Source organism: Gallinula chloropus (genome assembly GCF_964237585.1).
Source record: "Gallinula chloropus genome assembly, chromosome: Z".
In the NCBI taxonomy this organism is placed as follows: domain Eukaryota; kingdom Metazoa; phylum Chordata; class Aves; order Gruiformes; family Rallidae; genus Gallinula; species Gallinula chloropus.
This window is the reverse complement of record NC_140089.1, coordinates 58,067,814-58,087,078: the sequence shown is the minus strand read 5'-3', so window position 1 is coordinate 58,087,078 and position 19,265 is coordinate 58,067,814. Positions and strand designations below refer to the sequence as shown.

Here is a 19,265-nt window from a genome sequence, read left to right as displayed (position 1 = left end):
ATTTTTTTAAATTGTTGATACATGTATCCAAATTTGTTCATATAAAAATTAATTTAAAAAATATCAGAGGTTAAAGTGAATTGTCTGTGTAACCAAAACAATTAAGGATGTTTGGCAGGCAAAAATAAATTAATTATTAAATTATATGTAATCTGATAATATTTGGTCTGAAGAAGCGTGCGTGAATGTATGTGTGTGTCTGTGTGTTATAAATAATATGATTGCAAAGGGCTGCAAGCTAGCTATCCTGACAGAGGTCAACTTTTCTGTTGCATTTTTTGCGCATAAAAGTCCCTGCACGTCTCACAGCACCTCTGATACCACCTCATGTCTTGACAGAGGTTCTTCTCTCTTACCACCCTGCAGTATACAGGCCACTGGTCTCCCAGGCACTTGAATGTTAGAGCAGCTGTGAAACAAAAACAACAAAATCAACTATACATTACAGCTACATTTATTAGTGAAGAATCAGGTATCAAAAGTGACAAGGACACTAGAAGTGTATCTGGAAAGGAGAATAGATGTAGATATTCAACAAAAGACAGACATAAACTCCTCAACCTTCCTGCTGTCAATATTTTTTTGGTTTTCATTTTATAAAATTCATTAAGTTCCATTGAAACTAATTGTTTTAACTGTCTCCTTCATGAGAGAGTGAAGCACGTTTTTCTGAACTACACAGACACTAGCTGGGGCTGGAGCCAGAGCTACCTGGAGGCAGCAGAGCCACACGGAGCAGCAGCTCCAGCTGAAAATAGCCCTCAGCGTTAGGCACAAGTTGCCACTCAAAAAAACAGGAGGCCTCAGCTTGAGTAATACCGGCAGGGCGTTCTCAGTGTCATCTAGAAGGTGATTTATTTGTTTATTTTAAAATCAGGAGCAGGTATGGAAATGTAGAAATTAAAGCACAAAGACTGCTGCTGGTTTTCTGATCAGATTTGCTCAAGAAATCAAGACCCTGTACCATGTTGTCAGTGAATGGAAATCAAACACAATGTCTTAGACCATCTTTCTTTGCAAGCGAAATAGCCTACTAGACCTTTAGTTTTGCCTGGCTATTTTGTTCAAAGGAACAGAAATATATTATCTTGCTAGCTTGAATACTGCAGGTGCCACACTATGAGGCACTCCTGTGAAGGTTAAGGACAGTTAGCGAGTTCTACAGTACATTTCATAACGCAAATACATTTTATCTAGAAAAATGACACAGTAGGGAACCAATGAAGCTGATATGTTGGCAATTACACTTGTCCAAGCTAATTCTCCACACTTTATGCTTCTGAAATCCACAATTACTATGCATTTCTTACTCTTCTGATTGTTTTCTCTCTCACAAGTACATTATTATTTTTTTGAATTGTCTTCCAATACATTGGTCTGAATGTATCATCCTCTTTTTAATCACTGCAATGGGTCTTCCCTCTTCCACTAATCCCTACCTTCATAACTTTCATGTCTTATCTTCGCCCCGTTATTCAGGTTAGTGTCTGTTGCTGCTTTCTGTCGGTGGGAATCCCTGACTAACAAATTCTTCCTTAGAAACCTAAAATGATGAAGGCATTCACTAGTGTGAAAAGCCACTGCTTGGTTTATTCTACCTCCTCCCACAATTGCTATCACTATTGGCTATAAACATTCAGATGCAGAAACCTGACTTTGGTTGTATGCATGTTCTACAAAGCAGGCATATTTTCATGTGTGTTCTCTTTTCTCTTGTGACACCATCTGTTAAATGTTTTGTTTGTGCTTGTCATAGAAGGAACCTGTTACTGAATTTGAGTCTTTTCACATTCAGTCATTTGAAGTGTTGCACATACACGGAATTAATGTAGGAAAACAATGAAAAATAGGGCACAAGAAACAGAATTTACCCCAAAATCATCTTAAACACTGAACTGGAAAAAAAGAATCTCACAGATTTGAGTAACTCTCCTTTTTAATCAAAAAGAAAAGAAACCGAGACCATATGAATGGAGATGTTGCAATCAATATGGTGCAATGCACATCAGTTTGAGCTAGCCCCACCTCCAAATACAGAGGATCTATACTGCACAAAATGAATGGAACTGAAGGGCAAAATGATCAATATATTCATGAGAAGCTTTGCATTATCTATTTTGGAGATGGCAATGTTTCTACTGGACTGAATCCTGACTTCTGCTATATGAGGCTGACCTGTAGATTACCGACATTACTGCTAGATAATCCATTCTATGATAGTCCAATCCTTTTTTTGTGCACTCCACATTGTCAAATTTTAATGCATCTGATGCTGTATTTTTTTTTTTTTTTTTTTTTTTTTGGTGAAAATTTGTTGTGACACAAAGCTGCTTTTACCTCCCCAGAGGGAAAGCATCAGTGATGGCCTCTTGGTTCTGAATGACTAGTTGTACAGAGAAAGGTAAAGTATGAAGGGCAACCTTACAACAGTGAAATAGCAGAGGAGAGGGTCATATGCAACAGCTGCCATCTTATCCAGTCATATGAAACAATGACTACTACACAGAAATGTTTAAGCTTTAAAAACTTCAAAGAGAAATACCACTCACTGTCTTAAACAAAGGATTACATACATACAGCCTGAAATATTAAGACTAGCTTTCCATGCAGGATTAATCTATTTGACAGAAGGGTTTATCTTAAGGGCTCTGGAAAATCGTCTGGAATGGGTATGCTGTCTTACAGCAAACCTTTTGACATTCCCCAGTCATCTTCAAGAAACAGATGAATGATTTGGTGTGCTAATGGTAAGACCATCATCAACAATCCACCAGGAAATAACAACAGAATTAACAGTTCTGTAGTTATGCAATAACATGATTTCTTTAAGACAGAGACCCGAGTTTCTCCAGGAACAGCGTACCTCTTCATACTAGTAATTTTCTTTCATTTGTCCTAATCCTTCATGCATAGATTGTAGATATTTGAACTAAAGGCAAATTAAAAGAGCTTTCTGTAGATGAGGAACTAAAAAGGGCCTCCTTGATCTCACAAATACCATAACAACATAGTTTTCAGAGCTTTTAAAGATAAAACAAAGTGTTTTCTTAATTTTGAAATTTTTCATAAAATTGAGTGGACAAATATATACATAGACATATATAATATGTTTATAATGTCTATACTATTTTCATCTTTAATGTTTTGTGTCCATAATGTCATACAATCCCATAATATGGTCCTTCCTTGGACAACAAAACCCCTCACCATACCAAGGCACAGTCTGATGTACACACTGGAAAACTCAGGCAGACAAAGGAGTTTGCATAGAATTTATACCTCCTGAATCCTAGACCTCGGTTTTTAAACTGCAACTGTTAATACTCTGTGGAGAGAAGGAACTAAAAATAGATTTCCAGTGGGAACAGGCCATTTTGACTGCTTACCTAACCTGGGTGATGTTATTGTGTTAACGTTAATTTTCTCATTGCAGGGGTGGAGATAGCAGGGTCTGTAGGCTGCAGGCTTTTCTGAGGAAAAGCATTCATTGCCATGCCTTCCCGTGATCTTGTGCATGCATTGGATGACTCGGGACTGCATCCCTTTGCCACAGGTGACAGAGCACTGGAAAACACACAGAAGACATGCATTAATTCAAAAGGTATTTTTTTTCTGTAAACATGGAAGGTGAGATGCCAGTGCAGGTGAAGTCAGTGGCTGCTCCTTCAGTTGTCAGTGTTTCTGCCTTCCATTCTGTTAGCCACATGGAAATAAATTAGAAAAACACAAAAAAATTAGCAGTATTGAAGGACTGAGTCCAGTATCCTGTTGCTGTCAAGGTCCATTTTGTAAAGCCTGTGAGGAAGCCAAAATGCACCAATGTGCCTGAAGGGAGCACGGATTGCTCTCCTCCATCTGTATCATTATTTACTCTCATTAGAGGTGAAAGTGATAGAATAAAAGAAAACACTCACAGACACGCATTTTTAATTAAACCATTACTCTTGCCTGTGCAAAAGTGTTTTTTCCACTGAGCAGCGTGTATGCCTCCTGTCTGCGTCACATCTTCATTTCCATGTACACCCCAGAAATGAAACACCCAATGTGAGATATGCTACCTGATCTTTAATCAATCTTCCCATTTTGTTGCCACAGAGAATGAGGTGAGAAAATAAAACAGCTGAGCACTGTAATGATAGTAACATTCTACTTCTCTAACAGTAATATAAGCTATTAGAATTAAAATTTGGGCAGTGCTGTAGAGATGCATACCGAGCCTATTTCAGATCAATAAAATACATGCTTTTGCCTTTGCTTTTTGTTGACTTTTTGGAAACAAGAATTCACAGGGCATTAATTATGTTTGTGTCCCTTGATCAATGTTCTATTGCTTTAACTACAAATTGGTTAAAAAAAAACCCCTCCCAGATTTGCTCCTCCCTGTTAATGATTGTGACTCAAGTACCCCCAAATTTTATTAAGTTTTTGAGAAATTTACTATAGAGGACATATTCAAATAGTGATTGCTTTCTTTCAATGAATGATATGAGCACTGGCTGAAAATTTACACTACTACTATCCGTATAATCCTGAAAATATTTTTGTTCTAAAATAATCTTAATTAAAATTACATTTTTATGTTACTTGGAGGAAAGACACATGCCAAATGAGAAATAAAGAGCTTGAACCCAAATGCGTACATTAAAAGAGAGGTACAAGAGACTAGGATATACACTTGAAAGATGTTTTTAGGAGACTGAAAAAGGTCCAAAGCACACTTTAACCTGTAACCACATGAAATCAAATACTGTCATTCTATACAAATAGAAAATTGACTTGATTTTGCCTCTGCTATAAGTGATGTATACAAGGAGAAACTCCATAAAGTCAGTAAAGAAATATAATTTCTTGCAAAGTTAATCAGATATAGCCTGAGTGAGCCAAGGCATGCAAAGGTATTAAGTTATAAATACATAATTTTCTATGCAATAGCAGTCACAGCTTAGCATATGAACAAATACGCCATTTACAAGACTGAATCTAGCTAGTACTGAAGTTTATTCAAAGCAGAAATCTGTCATCAACCTTGAGTTTAGTAGACTGCTTTTGATTGCATGAGAAAGAGCCTATCAACTGAGTTCCTTTTCCTGAATTCTCTACCTTTGCTCTGTGCAGATAAAAACATTTCCACTACCTATAATGGCCAACATTATGCACATGGTAAACATGTATAATTACACATATACATATGCAAATTCAATTACCAATAGCCACCAGAACATCGGTCTTAATCTTGTCAAAATTCCAGCCACTTTTTGTATTCCCCTCTCCATAATTTCAGAGAGTTTCTTTGAAATGTTTCAATGGAATAGCAAGTGACACAATGGAATAGCAAAATCTAAAAAAACCCTAACACAAGCACCTCCTTCAACCTCCCCCCCCTGCCCTCCCCCCTAATCTGTGAATGAAGGAAAGATGAAGATAACATGAGGAAGATAATGTGATGAGGGTAATAAGGTGAAGCAAGTAGAACACTTGGACATTTACTAAGCACAGAGTATGTGTGAGTTTGCAATAGGTATGTATCTTCTTTCATCAGCTACAGGTGGATATAGTACATAAGATCTCCTAATCTATCTGCCTTTAAACGTTGCTTCTCCTGAAATGAGTAGGTACAACCTAGCCATCTGGAGTATCAGAGGGGAGAAAAGGATTTGAAAACACAAGACTTCTGGTGACAAAGTGGGTTTCAGTTGTTAATCTACTAATTGATAAAGCATAAAAATTCATGTATGAGTGTGCTTTTGTGGAGAGCACTCTGGCAGCAGTCATATATTCTCTGTTTTCAAATGAGCCCTGGCTTGAAAGCTTCTTGTGACTGCAACTGAGACAATACGCAACAAGCAGACAGATCTCTCTCTTGGCTAATCAGTATTTAGGTCTCAGGTTTCTATGCAGAATTTGGCAAGATTTTGGCATTAGCATCATAACTAGTGAATGAACATCCCTTTGATGACTGAGCTGCTACTGACCTATTTTAAAGAGCTATGAAGCACTGCAATATATATTTCTATCCAGAAATGCAAACAATGAATTTTAGCCTTGCATGACCTACTTCTTAATATCCCAATTTTCAAAGGTAAACTGACATGGAAGTGTAATAAAATAAAATTTCATATAGGAAATATGAGGCAAAGCAGGAAATAAGAAATTTACCTTCTGTTTTATCACAGAAATCTACTGATCTTTATATTTGCATTTATTCTTATTTTATTAAACTGAGAACTTTTATTAAGCCTAGTAAGAGGTTTGGGGAAAACTCAAGAGGAAAGGTTAGCACACTGATTTGCAATTCAAAACTTTCAAAGACAGCCTGATCAATTTACAAGTAAAGGGATGCTTTCACTAGTGTTTTAAAGTCAACCAGGGATCTGATAGTCAAGCTGTACTCTTCCCTGTTCACACATCACCATCATCAGTGTTTGACTTTGAAATTGACAGTTCTACTGATTGGAAGCCAGAAAAAAGAAAGGGTATCTTTTCACAGTATCTATATTATCTCACATTCAAAGTAGCATAAAATAGCATCGCATAGGGAAAACACACTTAGGGCTTTTAGCAGTGCATTTGCCCTGTACACAGTGAGAATCCTGTTGGTTTTTTGCAAAGTGGTCTTAAAGTGAACCGAGTGAATTTATGGTGCATAGATAGCAGCTAAATCCTGGAATAACTGAGAGCAGCCACTGAATACTGGAGGATAAAAGGGATACATAGTATTTTTCATTTTCACTCTATAAATATCTAGACTTACTCCAATTTCACCATGAGACACCTCAACTTCTACAAGCAGCTACATGCAACTCCAAGCAACAGCTCTGATCCTGATTTTGGTACTCATTTTACTGCATATGCATGCATGCATTCTAGCTAAAATGGACTCTTACAAAACTGTCTCCTAAGCTTTCTTCACTTCTGGATATCTTTCACTGCTAATATTCAACCTGAAGCAAATAGTTCTCACTGGATGTGCAGCACTGGATGTGTAGCAGATGTGGTATGTAGCAAAAGCTGCACAACTTCTGTACACTTCTGGAGTTGCCATGTTTAAGACTGTAATAGAACTTTCAACTTACAGGAAACAAAAAATACTTTTGTTTTCACATATTAAGAAGTGACTTTAATCAGAAAGCAATCTGTCAAAACTGCCTGCATTTTCCCTGATTTTATATATAAATATATATCAATATAAAGGTTATGTATATATAACTTATACCAAATGCCCACTCCAAAATAATCTGTAGCAGTTTGAATCAAATCAGCAGATCACAGATTATTTTAAACTCACAACTCTTATTACTATTGAATGAAGAATACTTTTCTATAGCTCAATACTTTTCTATAGGTCTCCCCACCTTCTTAACCTCCCAAATATCACTCTGCATATGACATACTTTATTTTTGTTGTGGTTAATTACATCTTACTTCTGACTGTTCAGATGACCCACACTTTAAGGCCATGTAGATGATATGCAAAAATTCCCGTAGGACAACCGTGTTTGTAGGTTTAGACTAAATGTTCTAATATACAGTCAGAGATTTTTTTTATGTGGCTGTTAATCTGTGCATTTTGGCTGCAGTCCTAAAGGTACTGTAAAACTGTTCAATAGGCAAGACATGTAAAACATTCCTGTTAAAGATTACAAATAATTTCTGGATAAATACAGTTAACAGCTTTTCTTTTTTTAAAGTTTTTCTTTACTTCAAATAAAATCTACCCACCCTGTTTGAGTTTTGTCCTACTTTTGAACTTCTTTTAGACATAATTGCAAGGACAGAAACCTAGGCATTAAATATAACAAACCTTGCACTTGGCATGCACACCCATTACCCAAGATTCCTTCTCTCTGTTCCCCGCCAAAGATATATATTCTGGAGAGAATACATATTCCCAAGGCCAACAGCTGAGGAAGGTGCTGTAATGCCTTAGCTGCTTCCAGCTGGCCTTCGTAAGAAGTAGGAATTCCTAAATTAAGGGAAAAATTGTCACTGGCAGACAGTAACAGCCAAAATGCATCTTTCTGCCAAGACATCAGGCAGTCACTACAGAGGCTGATACAATCCACAATGAAAAACCCAATCTATGACAATGTTACCAGAATTTACTTGGACTGTTTATTTTCAAGAATAAATGGATTTGTTCAATAAAAAAGCTTTTACAAGTCTAAGTAGCATTCAAAGTGGAGAGGGATGTGCTCATAAGGAAACTCAGTGATGAGTTCTACTGGAAATTATTAGCAGAGCATTCCTAATCATTTATGTATAGGTTCATCAGTTCCAGCATTATAAGTGGTTTCAACCTTTTCATAAAGTGAGTGTGAAACAATGATAGCAAGCAATCAGACTTTAGCAGCAGAATTTGAATTTGCTGACATGCTTGTAGTCTTTTTGCAATCTTTGCAATGTTCTTAAAGGATACTAAACAAAGCAAATAATCTGCATCTTATTTAAGAACTTTTTTAACCTATATAAAATGATATTTGTGAATAGTATAACTAATACAGAAAGAGGGACTAACGGATCCAAACTGAGGAAGGACTCTGAGTTCTCCCATGCATCATTTCCAGGAAGGTCTTTCTGCCTCTCTCATTTCTGACACACCCAACACCTCAGTATGTGAATGCCAAATTTAAAATTCAGAACTTCTGCTAAGTTTAGCTGAAAAAAGGCTGCTGTTGGTCTACCCTAAGTTTACCAAGTTTAAGCTGTCCTTACTTATTTTATTTTTCTTGTCATCACCCTCTCTTTTTTCTTTCTAGCTTTTCTTACTGCAGTAATAATTAATACTGGATAACTGTTCAAAAGAAGTGAGATTTTTAACTAAGATAGACAGAGCCTCAGCTCACCTTTGGTGAGTTAAGCTAGAGATAGGCTATAGAGAAAACCAACATCACGTCATCTCAAGAATCTGGACCTTTTTTATTCTCTTTTTTTTTTTCTTTTTCTTTTTTTTTTTAATTAGGTACTGCATATATTACTGCCATTAATGCTCATTGATGACTAAGGCATTAGTGTATCTCACACTTTCACATCTGAGATATCACAGCATGGCATTTTGGCAGAAGATGACTTTCCAGTAATTATAACTATAAACATGCAAACAATATCTGGAAATAACTAGATCTGATGACCTCATAATTACCTTAACCTTTTCAATGAAATTAGTTGGAGCATATCATTCTAGACTGATGTAAGCAAACTCTTAAGAAGAACTGGAAATACTAGCTTTTGAGTATATAATTTAATGTTAAGATGTATCACAATGCTATCCTGCTTCTCTGTAGAAAACCTTGCAGGAAAAAGCATTGTTCATCAGCATAAAAATAATTAAAGGAATATGGCATTTCTAATAAAAAGACAATTCAAAGAACCCCCAAGGACATAAAGGAAATGTCCTAGGAGAGGATAAAACCCAAACTTCCAAGAAACCCCTTTCTCTTCAAAATTTGTACTATTTTATCTATTAATTTTTACAGACACATGTCAAAAAGCTGGTTTGTACCACAAAAGTCTTTTCTTTTAAACAGCATCCTGCTGTCTAGCACTCTCAAGTTTTAAAAGTAAGAGTTCTACCCAAGTAGTAAGTAAGACCTCATCCCTATCAATGACTTTATTTCCATTCACTGTATCTACTAAATTTTAAATCATGAAGATCTGAAGTAATAGCACATAACTGGGGTAAATGTATATAAAAAAATACAAAAGAAAGTCACAAACTGAGATCTTAGGAGCCAATTGAACCCCAAGCCCTTTTATTTTTTTTTAAAGCTGAAATACATGATCCCACATACGGGTCATTACCTTTGGAATAAAAACCTTAAAATAGAAAAAATGAAGCAGAAAAATTACTTGCAACTTTCAATAAAACTTCCATTGGTTAATTTTATCTTCAAAATGTCTAAACATGTTCTCCATTGGAAGAGAATGTATTTCCAGAAAATTATTCTATCTGCTTTATTATTAGGAAAACCATACTGAAGTGTTATGCTTTTATTTTGTATGATGAGGTGACCCAAAAGCATGACTGAACTGAGGGAGCTATCAGAAGGCCAGGAGATAGACGATATTGACCTGAGTTGTTGTGATCCTGTGATAAACTTCTGAAAGAATGATGATTACTTTTTCATGATCTGGTTTCTGTCAACATTATTGGAAGTACTTGTGGCAAGATTAAATGAGTGAGCTCTGGATATTAAAGATAAATCTACAAACAACAGCCTGAAACACCACGGATAAACAGAAAAGTAAATCTTTCACAGAGTATTTAAAAATATGTAATATTGCCTGTAATTGCATTACATACATTAACTGCACGAAAAATAGAATAAGACAATGCAAAAGAAAGAAAGAAGTTTTGCAGCACACAAAAATCAATTAGAACCCACAACAGCGGAAAGATTATGTAAGTTCTAATATAGCCCAAGTGAACTGGCTAAATGAGTTACACATTGGCAGATACATTCAGAGATGTTGAGGAAATCATTTGGAAAGAGAAAGAGATGATCTTAGAGATGGAGATACACCAGGCAAAGGAATGCCTACTGGACTGAGTCTCAGAGCTTGACAGAGTAATTGAATTTTCCAGCACACAATGACAGCTTTGGAATGACTTGTCAGCTATCAGAGAAAAAAATCTCAGCTTTACCAAGAACAGTCTGATGAAATGATTTGCCCAATTTGTATCACTAAGCAAAAGCAAGAAATAACATTAAGACAGAAAACAGAGTAACGAGCATGCAGGCTATGTGGTTCGAGGGGACTGGTGTTTTCCTCCAAACTGTGGGACAAGCCATGAAAAGCTGCAGTGCTTTTCATTTTGTTTACTGAGGCAATCTTACAATGTACAGTCAGGTACATAATCAATTATTGTAAAGAGGCCGGAGGTCCTTACATAGGATGGACTGTATACACACAACATATCAATTTCAGTCAAGTGAAATTCTATGAAGTTAAACCACAAGTTGCTGCTCTTGTTTGTCTCATCCTCTCCTTTGTTGTCTGATGTTACTTCTAATCCATATAAATTCACCTCAGCTCTTGGGACACTGAAATTCCGATGGCCTGTGAAGTCCCTATCTTTTAAAGGTTTGTTGAGAACAATATTTTTAAACTGAGCTTGAGCAAGAATTAGTGTCAGCACAAAGACACTGAAGGTCAGTGTTACTACTCTTGCTCATTCAGAAGAGTACTCCTGGATACTTGGTTTAACCAGATTTTCTCTCTGATGTCTCACATGTCTATTACTCTAAAATTTCAGGGCCCTTCACTTGGTCCAAAAAGAGCCATTTCAAGAAATTCTCCAGTTGACAGAACATTGCTTGATCAATCCACTTCTCATGAAAATGTTTCACCTTGATTTTATGAGTCGAAGCAATTAATTTTTCATTTTAAAGAATTCTCAAAAAATAAAAAATATTGTTACTATGCTAGACATTCATTTTTTTTTACCTCATTGTGTACAAAGACAGTTTTTAAAATGACAAAAAATTGTTATCAATCAGTATTTTGGAAATCTGATATATACAGTTTTTTCATACTCCAGATGACTGACTCAGTTCGTCACAGTTGAAAACAGCCATTAACGCTATCAAACAATATCAGCACTTTTCAGGGTACCAAACATCTACACTGGCACTCTGCAATAAGGCTGTAGAAAGAGTAATTTATCCAAACACTGTCACTTGTGTGGAAAGAAAGGTATCCGATCATGAAGCTCTGTGGATGCCTTGGATTTTTTAATCCACCATACCACTAAAATGTGTCTCACAGCTATCCATCATTTCATATCCATCATATCACCAAGCAATGACTGATTGGCAAACCTGACAATTCAATGAACAGCTAGAGAAGCTGCCAGTACAGAATTACGGAAACTAAAGGGCCAGTTAGTTGTTGACAGAAAATAGCAAAATAAAGGTCATGTGTACAACATAGATACCCACAGTCTATTCAACTTAAGTTAAAACTGTCTATGTTGTTTAGTGAAAAGATTTTCAAATCATGACAAGTGACACAGCACTTTTTGCTTCATTAGAAATACAAGTCTGTTTTGATGATATAGACACATCTTTCTCACACCACTAAGCCAGAGTCCAGTCAATCATACCCGTCAATTTTAAGAAGTGCCAAACACTGTCAAGGCAAATAGCAGTCAGACTGGTTTCAGGCTGTAAAAGCCATAGAGGGTATAACTGAAAGGGGCACCCAGAAAATACGCAAGGGTTCAAACTCTATGTCTGCATACTAATTCTAACAATATTTAGTTCTGAAATATTGCTGGGTATATGTGGGAGAAAGCGTAATTTATTTATAAAGTTCCCAATTACGTACTTAAACAGCATTTTTATCACTTTACATCTAATACCTAGGAATAAGAAAAAGCCAGCTTGCTCAGGTACATTTGAAAACATCTTTTCATTCGGAATTTCATGGGCCGCCTCTAACGGCTAACGCTTATGAAGGTGACCTTGAAGTCTACCTTTTCACTGCTGATTTGTGTCCCGAGTGTGCACTTCAGCAGGCCTCCCTGAAAACCACTCCTTAAAATCAGCGCAGTCCACAGCAATTTCACACAACTGCAGAACCCATTGATACCTCCCTTTTCTTCCTTAGACAAGCAACAATAGAGGCTGCAGAACGTAATCTCTTTCATCACATCGCTCTTTCAGATGGCACCCTGCAGCATGCTGTACATCGTGCAATAACTGTGTCTGTACAGACCTGCTTAACATGGGGTAGTATTTGCCTTTGCTATATGCTGCCGCATTCCAGGCATCCTCTAGCTATGAGGCTTAGGGTTTTTTTTTCATCTGCTTCCCTTCTTTTTGCATTATACCATCTCTTGTACTCCATGAAAAGGTCATTATGGGCACCCACTTGCTTATTTCTTGAAAGGAATGTTCAAAGCTGTACCTTCTACTGGAGACCCTCACCTAGGACACACAGGGGAAAAAAAGAGTAGCTGCTATCAGGTGGATTTGAAATGTTGTGTGTTTTCTAATTTCCTTTCCTGTTAATTATCTTTTTTATTATATGGTTCTCACCCTACTATGCCCCTTGTCAGATAAGGCTGCAAAGCATCTTTCATCAGGAACTGTAAGCTTCTTTTGTTCTTGCTTTGTTTTTCTATAAGGCCTACTGAGTTTCAATCCTGATGGGAAATACTGATGTACCACAAATTATTTTTTTCCTAATATAACTTCACTTAAAGATAATGCAGTTCAGGAGACAACATATCTGCCCATACTTGCCTTTTGATTTCAGTCTGGCATTTCCAAAGACTTTGCTTATCCTAAAGAGGCTTGGAGCAGAAAACCAGCAAAGATGTCCTAGATCTAAATGTGATACAAATACCAGAAATTTCCATTTATGTTTGATTTTGTATGTGTGCAAAGTGAGCAATGTCTACTTTTAAAAGGCAGTCATTAGTGTTTTTTACTATTACTATGGGTGGCTTTGTTCTGTTTTTCTAGAAACTAAAACAAAATCACATTTATTCCAAGCAAAATACTACAGTACATTGATTTGTAAAAACAAAAAAAACCACAAAACATGCCCCCCCCCCAAAAAACCCCAACCCCCAACCCCCTAAGCCCCCCCTTAAACCACCGCAAACACCTGAAAAAAAAGATGCTTATATTTCAGGATTAGTTACAAATGTACAAAATCCTCTCCATTACATTGATATCTTTGATACCATTTGCTCATACTTAATTTCTGAAACAAAGACATATCTCATTGGCTGGAAACTAATTGTATAATTAAGATAATATAAATGTTGTTCACTTGATGCCAGTATTATTTTGACTTCTATTATTTCACAGAAGTCACATAATTTCTTTGTCCATAAATCTATTATTAATGTAATATTTTGACTCATAGAATCCTAGAATGGTTTGGGCTGGAAGGGACTTTAAAGATGATCAAGTTCCAATCCCCCTGCCATGAGCAGGGACACCTCTCACTAGACCAGGCTGCTCAAGGCCCTAGCCAAAATGACTTCGATCAACTCCAGGGAGGGTGCATCCACCACTTCCCCGGGCAACACGTGCCAGGGCCTCACCACCCTCATCGTAAAGAATTTCTCCTTAATATCCAACCTATATCTACCCCCTTCCATTTTAAAACCATTCTCCCTTTTCCTATCACTATATGCCCTTCTAAAAAGTCCCTCCCCAGCTTTCTTGTAGGCCCCCTTCAGGTACTGGAAGGCCACTATAAGATGTCCCCGCAGACTTCTATTCTCCAGGCTGGACAAGCCCAACTCTCTCAGCTTGTCCTCATAGGAGAGATGCTCCAGCCCTCTAATCATCTTCGTACCTCTCCTCTGGACCCATTTCAACAGTTCCATGTCCTTCATATGCTGGGGACTCCAGAACTGGACACAGTACTCCAAGTAGGTTCTCACAGGAGCGGAGTAGAGGGAGAGAATCACTTCCCTTAACCTACTGGATATGCTGCTTTAGATGCAGCCCAGGATATGGTGGGGCTTCTGGGCTGTGAGCACGTAATGTTGGCTCAGGTTGAACTTCTTATCTACCAGTAGCCCAAGTACTCTGCAGGGCTGTTCTCTATCTTGTTATCTCCCAGCCTGTATTGATGATGAGGGTTGCTTCAACCCAGGTGCAGGACCTTACACTTGTCCTTGATGAACCTCATGAGGTTCACATGGGCCCACTTCTCCAGGTGGATGTCTGAGCAACAGAATAATAAGCCAGCAATGTAATGGCCATCACTGTTTTATTCCTGTACTATAAAAGAGCTAACCATTTTGGATGAGGATCCAAATAATAAAACCAAGGCTAACTACCTTGTCAGTAAAACTGTAACATTAATATTATCTAAATTTTTACTTGAAGGAGACAGTATCAGTTAAGTCCATTTGCTATGGAAATTTAGGGGATATTTACATGTTTAAGTTTAAAAGTTTAATACCCTGTGGTGTTGAATAGTTTCCAAAAAATGTTTGGGTTTTTTCCTTTTCTCCATTTTTACTTGTTCTTTGATTGGCACAGAAGAGGAGCAATCCTCATAACTGACAGCTGGTTTTTGCACCACTCAGTTGAGAGATCTCCCTATGACCTGTTGCATTCACTCTGTTTCCCTCCAACTGTTAGAGATTTGACTTCACCCCGATACAGACAGATACTTTCTATACAGCACTGTGTGTTCCATCTTAAGTAATTTGGCCATGAATTCTGGGGCTCATTGGTTTCAAAATGACAGTTGCTTCAGATGTCCTCTCCCCTGCCAACTTGCTTACTCTTAGTTGATGAGTGCCTCTGAGCTTGACCTTGTATTGCCTTGAAACAGGTAGCAATGGGCAGCTTGGTAAATCACTCTGCTGCTAGTAATACTGAGCTAGGCCTCACTCTAACAGGCTTTATAGTAGCTGTGAGCTATGCACTTTCCTCATATGAAGGTAACATTTACATAGTTAAGTGTAGTATTTCAAAGACGGCATTCAGTGGGAAAAGACAAGGTAATCTTGCTAAGTGCTGGCTCCAGAAGCTCAGTTTGAGCCTTTATTCTCATACTCATTTTCCTCATGAGGGCAGGCACAGAGCCCAGCTGATGTTAAGAACAGCAATGTTTAATGTATTGAGCCACCTTGGTGACATAAGAGCTATTACGGAATTTAATGTTGAATACAGGCCAGGTTATACAGCATACTTTTAAATTAAGTGAGAATTTTAGAAGGGCTGATGTGTTTGTTGACCAATTGGGCCTTGCGATTTTGGTCAAATTTTCTTTCATAGTGATTTAACTGTTAAAACATTGAGAAGAAGAATTATTTATCTATATGTGACTGTACCTCTAAAACAAAATAACTCTATTACAACACTACTAGGATTATTAATAATGTTATCATTTCAGTAATAGTGCCTTAGGAGTTCAAGGGGAGCAGCAAAGCCAGTAAGGATCACATTAAACCTCTTGTTTCAATGTGTGAGAAGCATTTTGGCACTAGCTCAGGGGAACTTGGCTCTGGTCAAAGGAACAACCTTCTGTCAACGTCAAGAACAATCCTAAAGAGTAAAAACAGTGAACACAGAAGGCTACACTGAACCTCTGAGTTTGAAACAAACAGTGAGCAAAGAGTAACATTTATCTGAGGTTTCCATTTGTTTCCCTCATTGCAGACATATTAGCATGTATGCCATGACTTCATGTTGCTATGTACTGTAGCAATGGAACAGAATAGTAACAGGGAAAAAAAAAAGGAAATCCAAGTGTATTTTAAATTGAACTCATGTCTCTGTAGAGAAATTAAAGTATCTATTTTTTTGTATAAATCTTGGAAAAATCTCAGCTGCACAAGTCACAGTTAGGCTGTATGTTAACTGTTCAAAAGGTTTTGTTAATTCCATATGAAATATTTCATCATCTCCTAATTTTGAACTTTAAAGTACAATTGAGGTGACAGTGTTGCAGCTGTGGGAAGAAAGCAGAACATACAAGTTGTCAGTGAATTTTGAAAAGAAAGAAGTAAGTTCTCACGCATTTATCTATGACATGGATGTTTGTGAAAATACTGAATTAGAGAATAAAGCTCTTCTTTTCTCCAGGTTGCACTGGGAACACAGTGTAACTGTTCGAGCATCCCCACACAGCCTCCCTCAGTAACCTCAATTTGAATGACTGCTTCAACTAGGAAAGCAGATGACTGTTTCTCAGTGCTGTACTCCCTGCTGGTGCTAGCACCAAATGATGCAGATTTTTACGCAGTTGTATGGTATGGAAATGCAAACGCTAACTTTATTGCCAAACATCTTGTGAAAGTAACCCTGCTACTGAAGGCTAGTTGCTTCTGTTGTTTTAAAAATTAATGGTTATACTACTTTGTGCCTTTAAGTAACAGAGGTAAAGGGGATTATCTTCCTAGTTTCTGTGGGGCTGTTCCAACAGACTTCCATATATTTTAAATGATCACCACATTAAGAAACAAACAAACATGACAATATCCTTTAAATGTGAAAAAAAGTAAATTGAATAAATAGTAATGTGATAATAACAATTTGTACTCCATAATCATAAAATGGGAGTTCTCAAGCAGAATTCTATGAAACATTAGTTGCCCAGAGAGTACTTGCAGTTAATTCTTGGAAGACTGGCTAGTCATACACTGCTGGCTTTAATCCTTGTTTCCAGCTGTTACATCACATGAAATACAACTAAAAATACATTAAATACTTCTCCATACAAGCAAGTAAAAAGCTGTTGCAATAAGGCTAGGCACTGCAAGTAGAAGTGTTATGTGCAAAGTTATGAAGAGAAGCAAGGAATATAAATATTACAATCTCTGCTGAAGTGTGGACTGTGATACAGCAAGAGAAAACCATGAAAAGGTTCAATTTCAATATATTTTGGATATTCAAAATAGTATGAAATGTTAAGTCCCAGTCCAATAACACACTTGATCATAGATCTAACCAATATTTTGTTACAGTTTGGCCTACGCTTGTGTACCTCACTGAAATAAAAACCCATATACCAAGGAAATAATATACTGACAATTATGTCAAATGTTCAGAATAGGCAGCAATAGAATCTTCCTAGATATTAAGTGGTCTATGTGGAATTTTAGTTGGCTAGAGGTGCTTCCTCATAAGGCTGGAGGGTGTAGTTTATTTGAAAAACAAATAAGATGTGTAAACACAAATTAATGAAATGTGCGAACTGTGAGATTGGAGTGAGCTGCAGCTTCTGGAGTTGTTTCCTTGCCTACTGACAACCGTAAATTCATAGCAGATTTGCATGATATTGATGATTCATTTAATACTTTCTTCATATTTCAGACTTCTATTCATAATGTGGTCTTAGTGTGACTACATGTCTTGGGTTGGTTTTTTTTGGTAGCCTTATTATTCCCTCAGCTGAGTCCTACACTTCTGATAAAAGTAATTATTCCAAAGAAATGAGCATGCAAAATGTATTTACATTGTGGGGCACTAGTATCAAGAATGTCTCACCTTCGACCAGTCTCCCATTCTCCAGATATAGCATTTTGAATAGTCCTCGCAGTCCTCTGCTTCTTTAGGTCTTGTGGACAAAACACATTTCTTGCGAGGATTGGTGCACCTCACAGTTCGGTGCCGTACTCCCTTACCACACTTTACAGAGCACTGTTGGAAAAAGATTTTTTATCAGGTTTCTACAAAAATCACAGTTACCCCATTTTATACATTTCTAATGACCTCTGCCAGAATATCATAAATATTTTAAGACCTCTGTGATTTCCTGATTTCCAATACTCAATTGCATAGACACTGGATTTGTTAAAATCTAACAAAACAAAAATTCCTTATGGGGAATGTTGCATTTTTGCTAAAACTATATAATTAAACTAGAAATTATTTGCTAAAGGAAAAACTAGGGTTTTGGATAAGAAAAATCTTAAAAGTTATGATGAAGTGAATCCAAAATGTTATGCTGAAACTATAAATCTTTGGTCCATTAATGGAAGGAAATGTGATAGAAGAAAATCTAAACAGTGTTCATAAGAATAATATATGAAACAACATTAGAGAAACTCAGCTAGTGTCTAATAGACCTTTTTGAGTAGAAAGATAGTTAAAGTGGAAAAGTAAATATTCCAAAACCATGCAAGAATCCAGACTGAATTTGAAAATTTAAATTTACTGCATATACAGTATTTGAAAATTCCCTTTAAATTGCACAGAAGGTCTTAAGCTATGTCTTTTTCCACCATTCCCACTTAAACTGCCAAAAATTATGCCATTTCCTTCTCAAAACATTATCACTGCTTTTCATCATCCCACTTCTTCCAGATCAAGACCCTGCTTTGCCAAGCTGATTAGAACTACAGGAAGCAGTAATGGCTAGCTTCCAATATAATGCTGATAGTAGGAATGGCCATGGGAAACACCTCACTCTTCAAGATATATTTCTTGCTTCCAACAAAAACATGCTCATTTCTTTCTCATCTCTCAAGTAAAACAAGCTAACTAAACAATCTGGGTTTCTTTCTCGCACATCTGTAAGTGAATATCATTCTTCACACAAAGAGCTTTTGCATTATAAACCTCTGCATTCCAAAGCAGGAACTGCTGCTGTTTACTTCTCTTAGCTCTACCTTAGCATCTGCTTTTCATCTTTGAAAACACTCCCTATGTCTTTCCTATTCCTTAAGCTTTTTCTTGCTCATGGGTCAAGGTCTGTGGCTGAGAAGAGGAGCCCAAAGAAGGGACTGCACCTACATTTAGAAGCTGGTATTTGTATTTTGAACCCGTACCACAGTTTCTGGT

At 36.9% G+C, this 19,265-nt stretch overlaps 1 protein-coding gene across 1 annotated transcript in view; it reads right to left on the bottom strand.

Moving 5' to 3' along the window:
• Positions 1-257: 257 nt before the first annotated feature.
• The window catches only part of ADAMTS19 (ADAM metallopeptidase with thrombospondin type 1 motif 19), a gene marked incomplete at both ends in the record, with an annotated part of 133,456 nt that continues 114,448 nt past the window's right edge, over positions 258-19,265 (bottom strand). The window contains 3 exons of the mRNA XM_084278841.1: positions 258-409; positions 3,387-3,564; positions 17,970-18,122. Coding sequence (XP_084134967.1) covers positions 258-409; positions 3,387-3,564; positions 17,970-18,122 — 483 coding nt within the window. The remainder of the gene's footprint in view (positions 410-3,386; positions 3,565-17,969; positions 18,123-19,265) is intronic.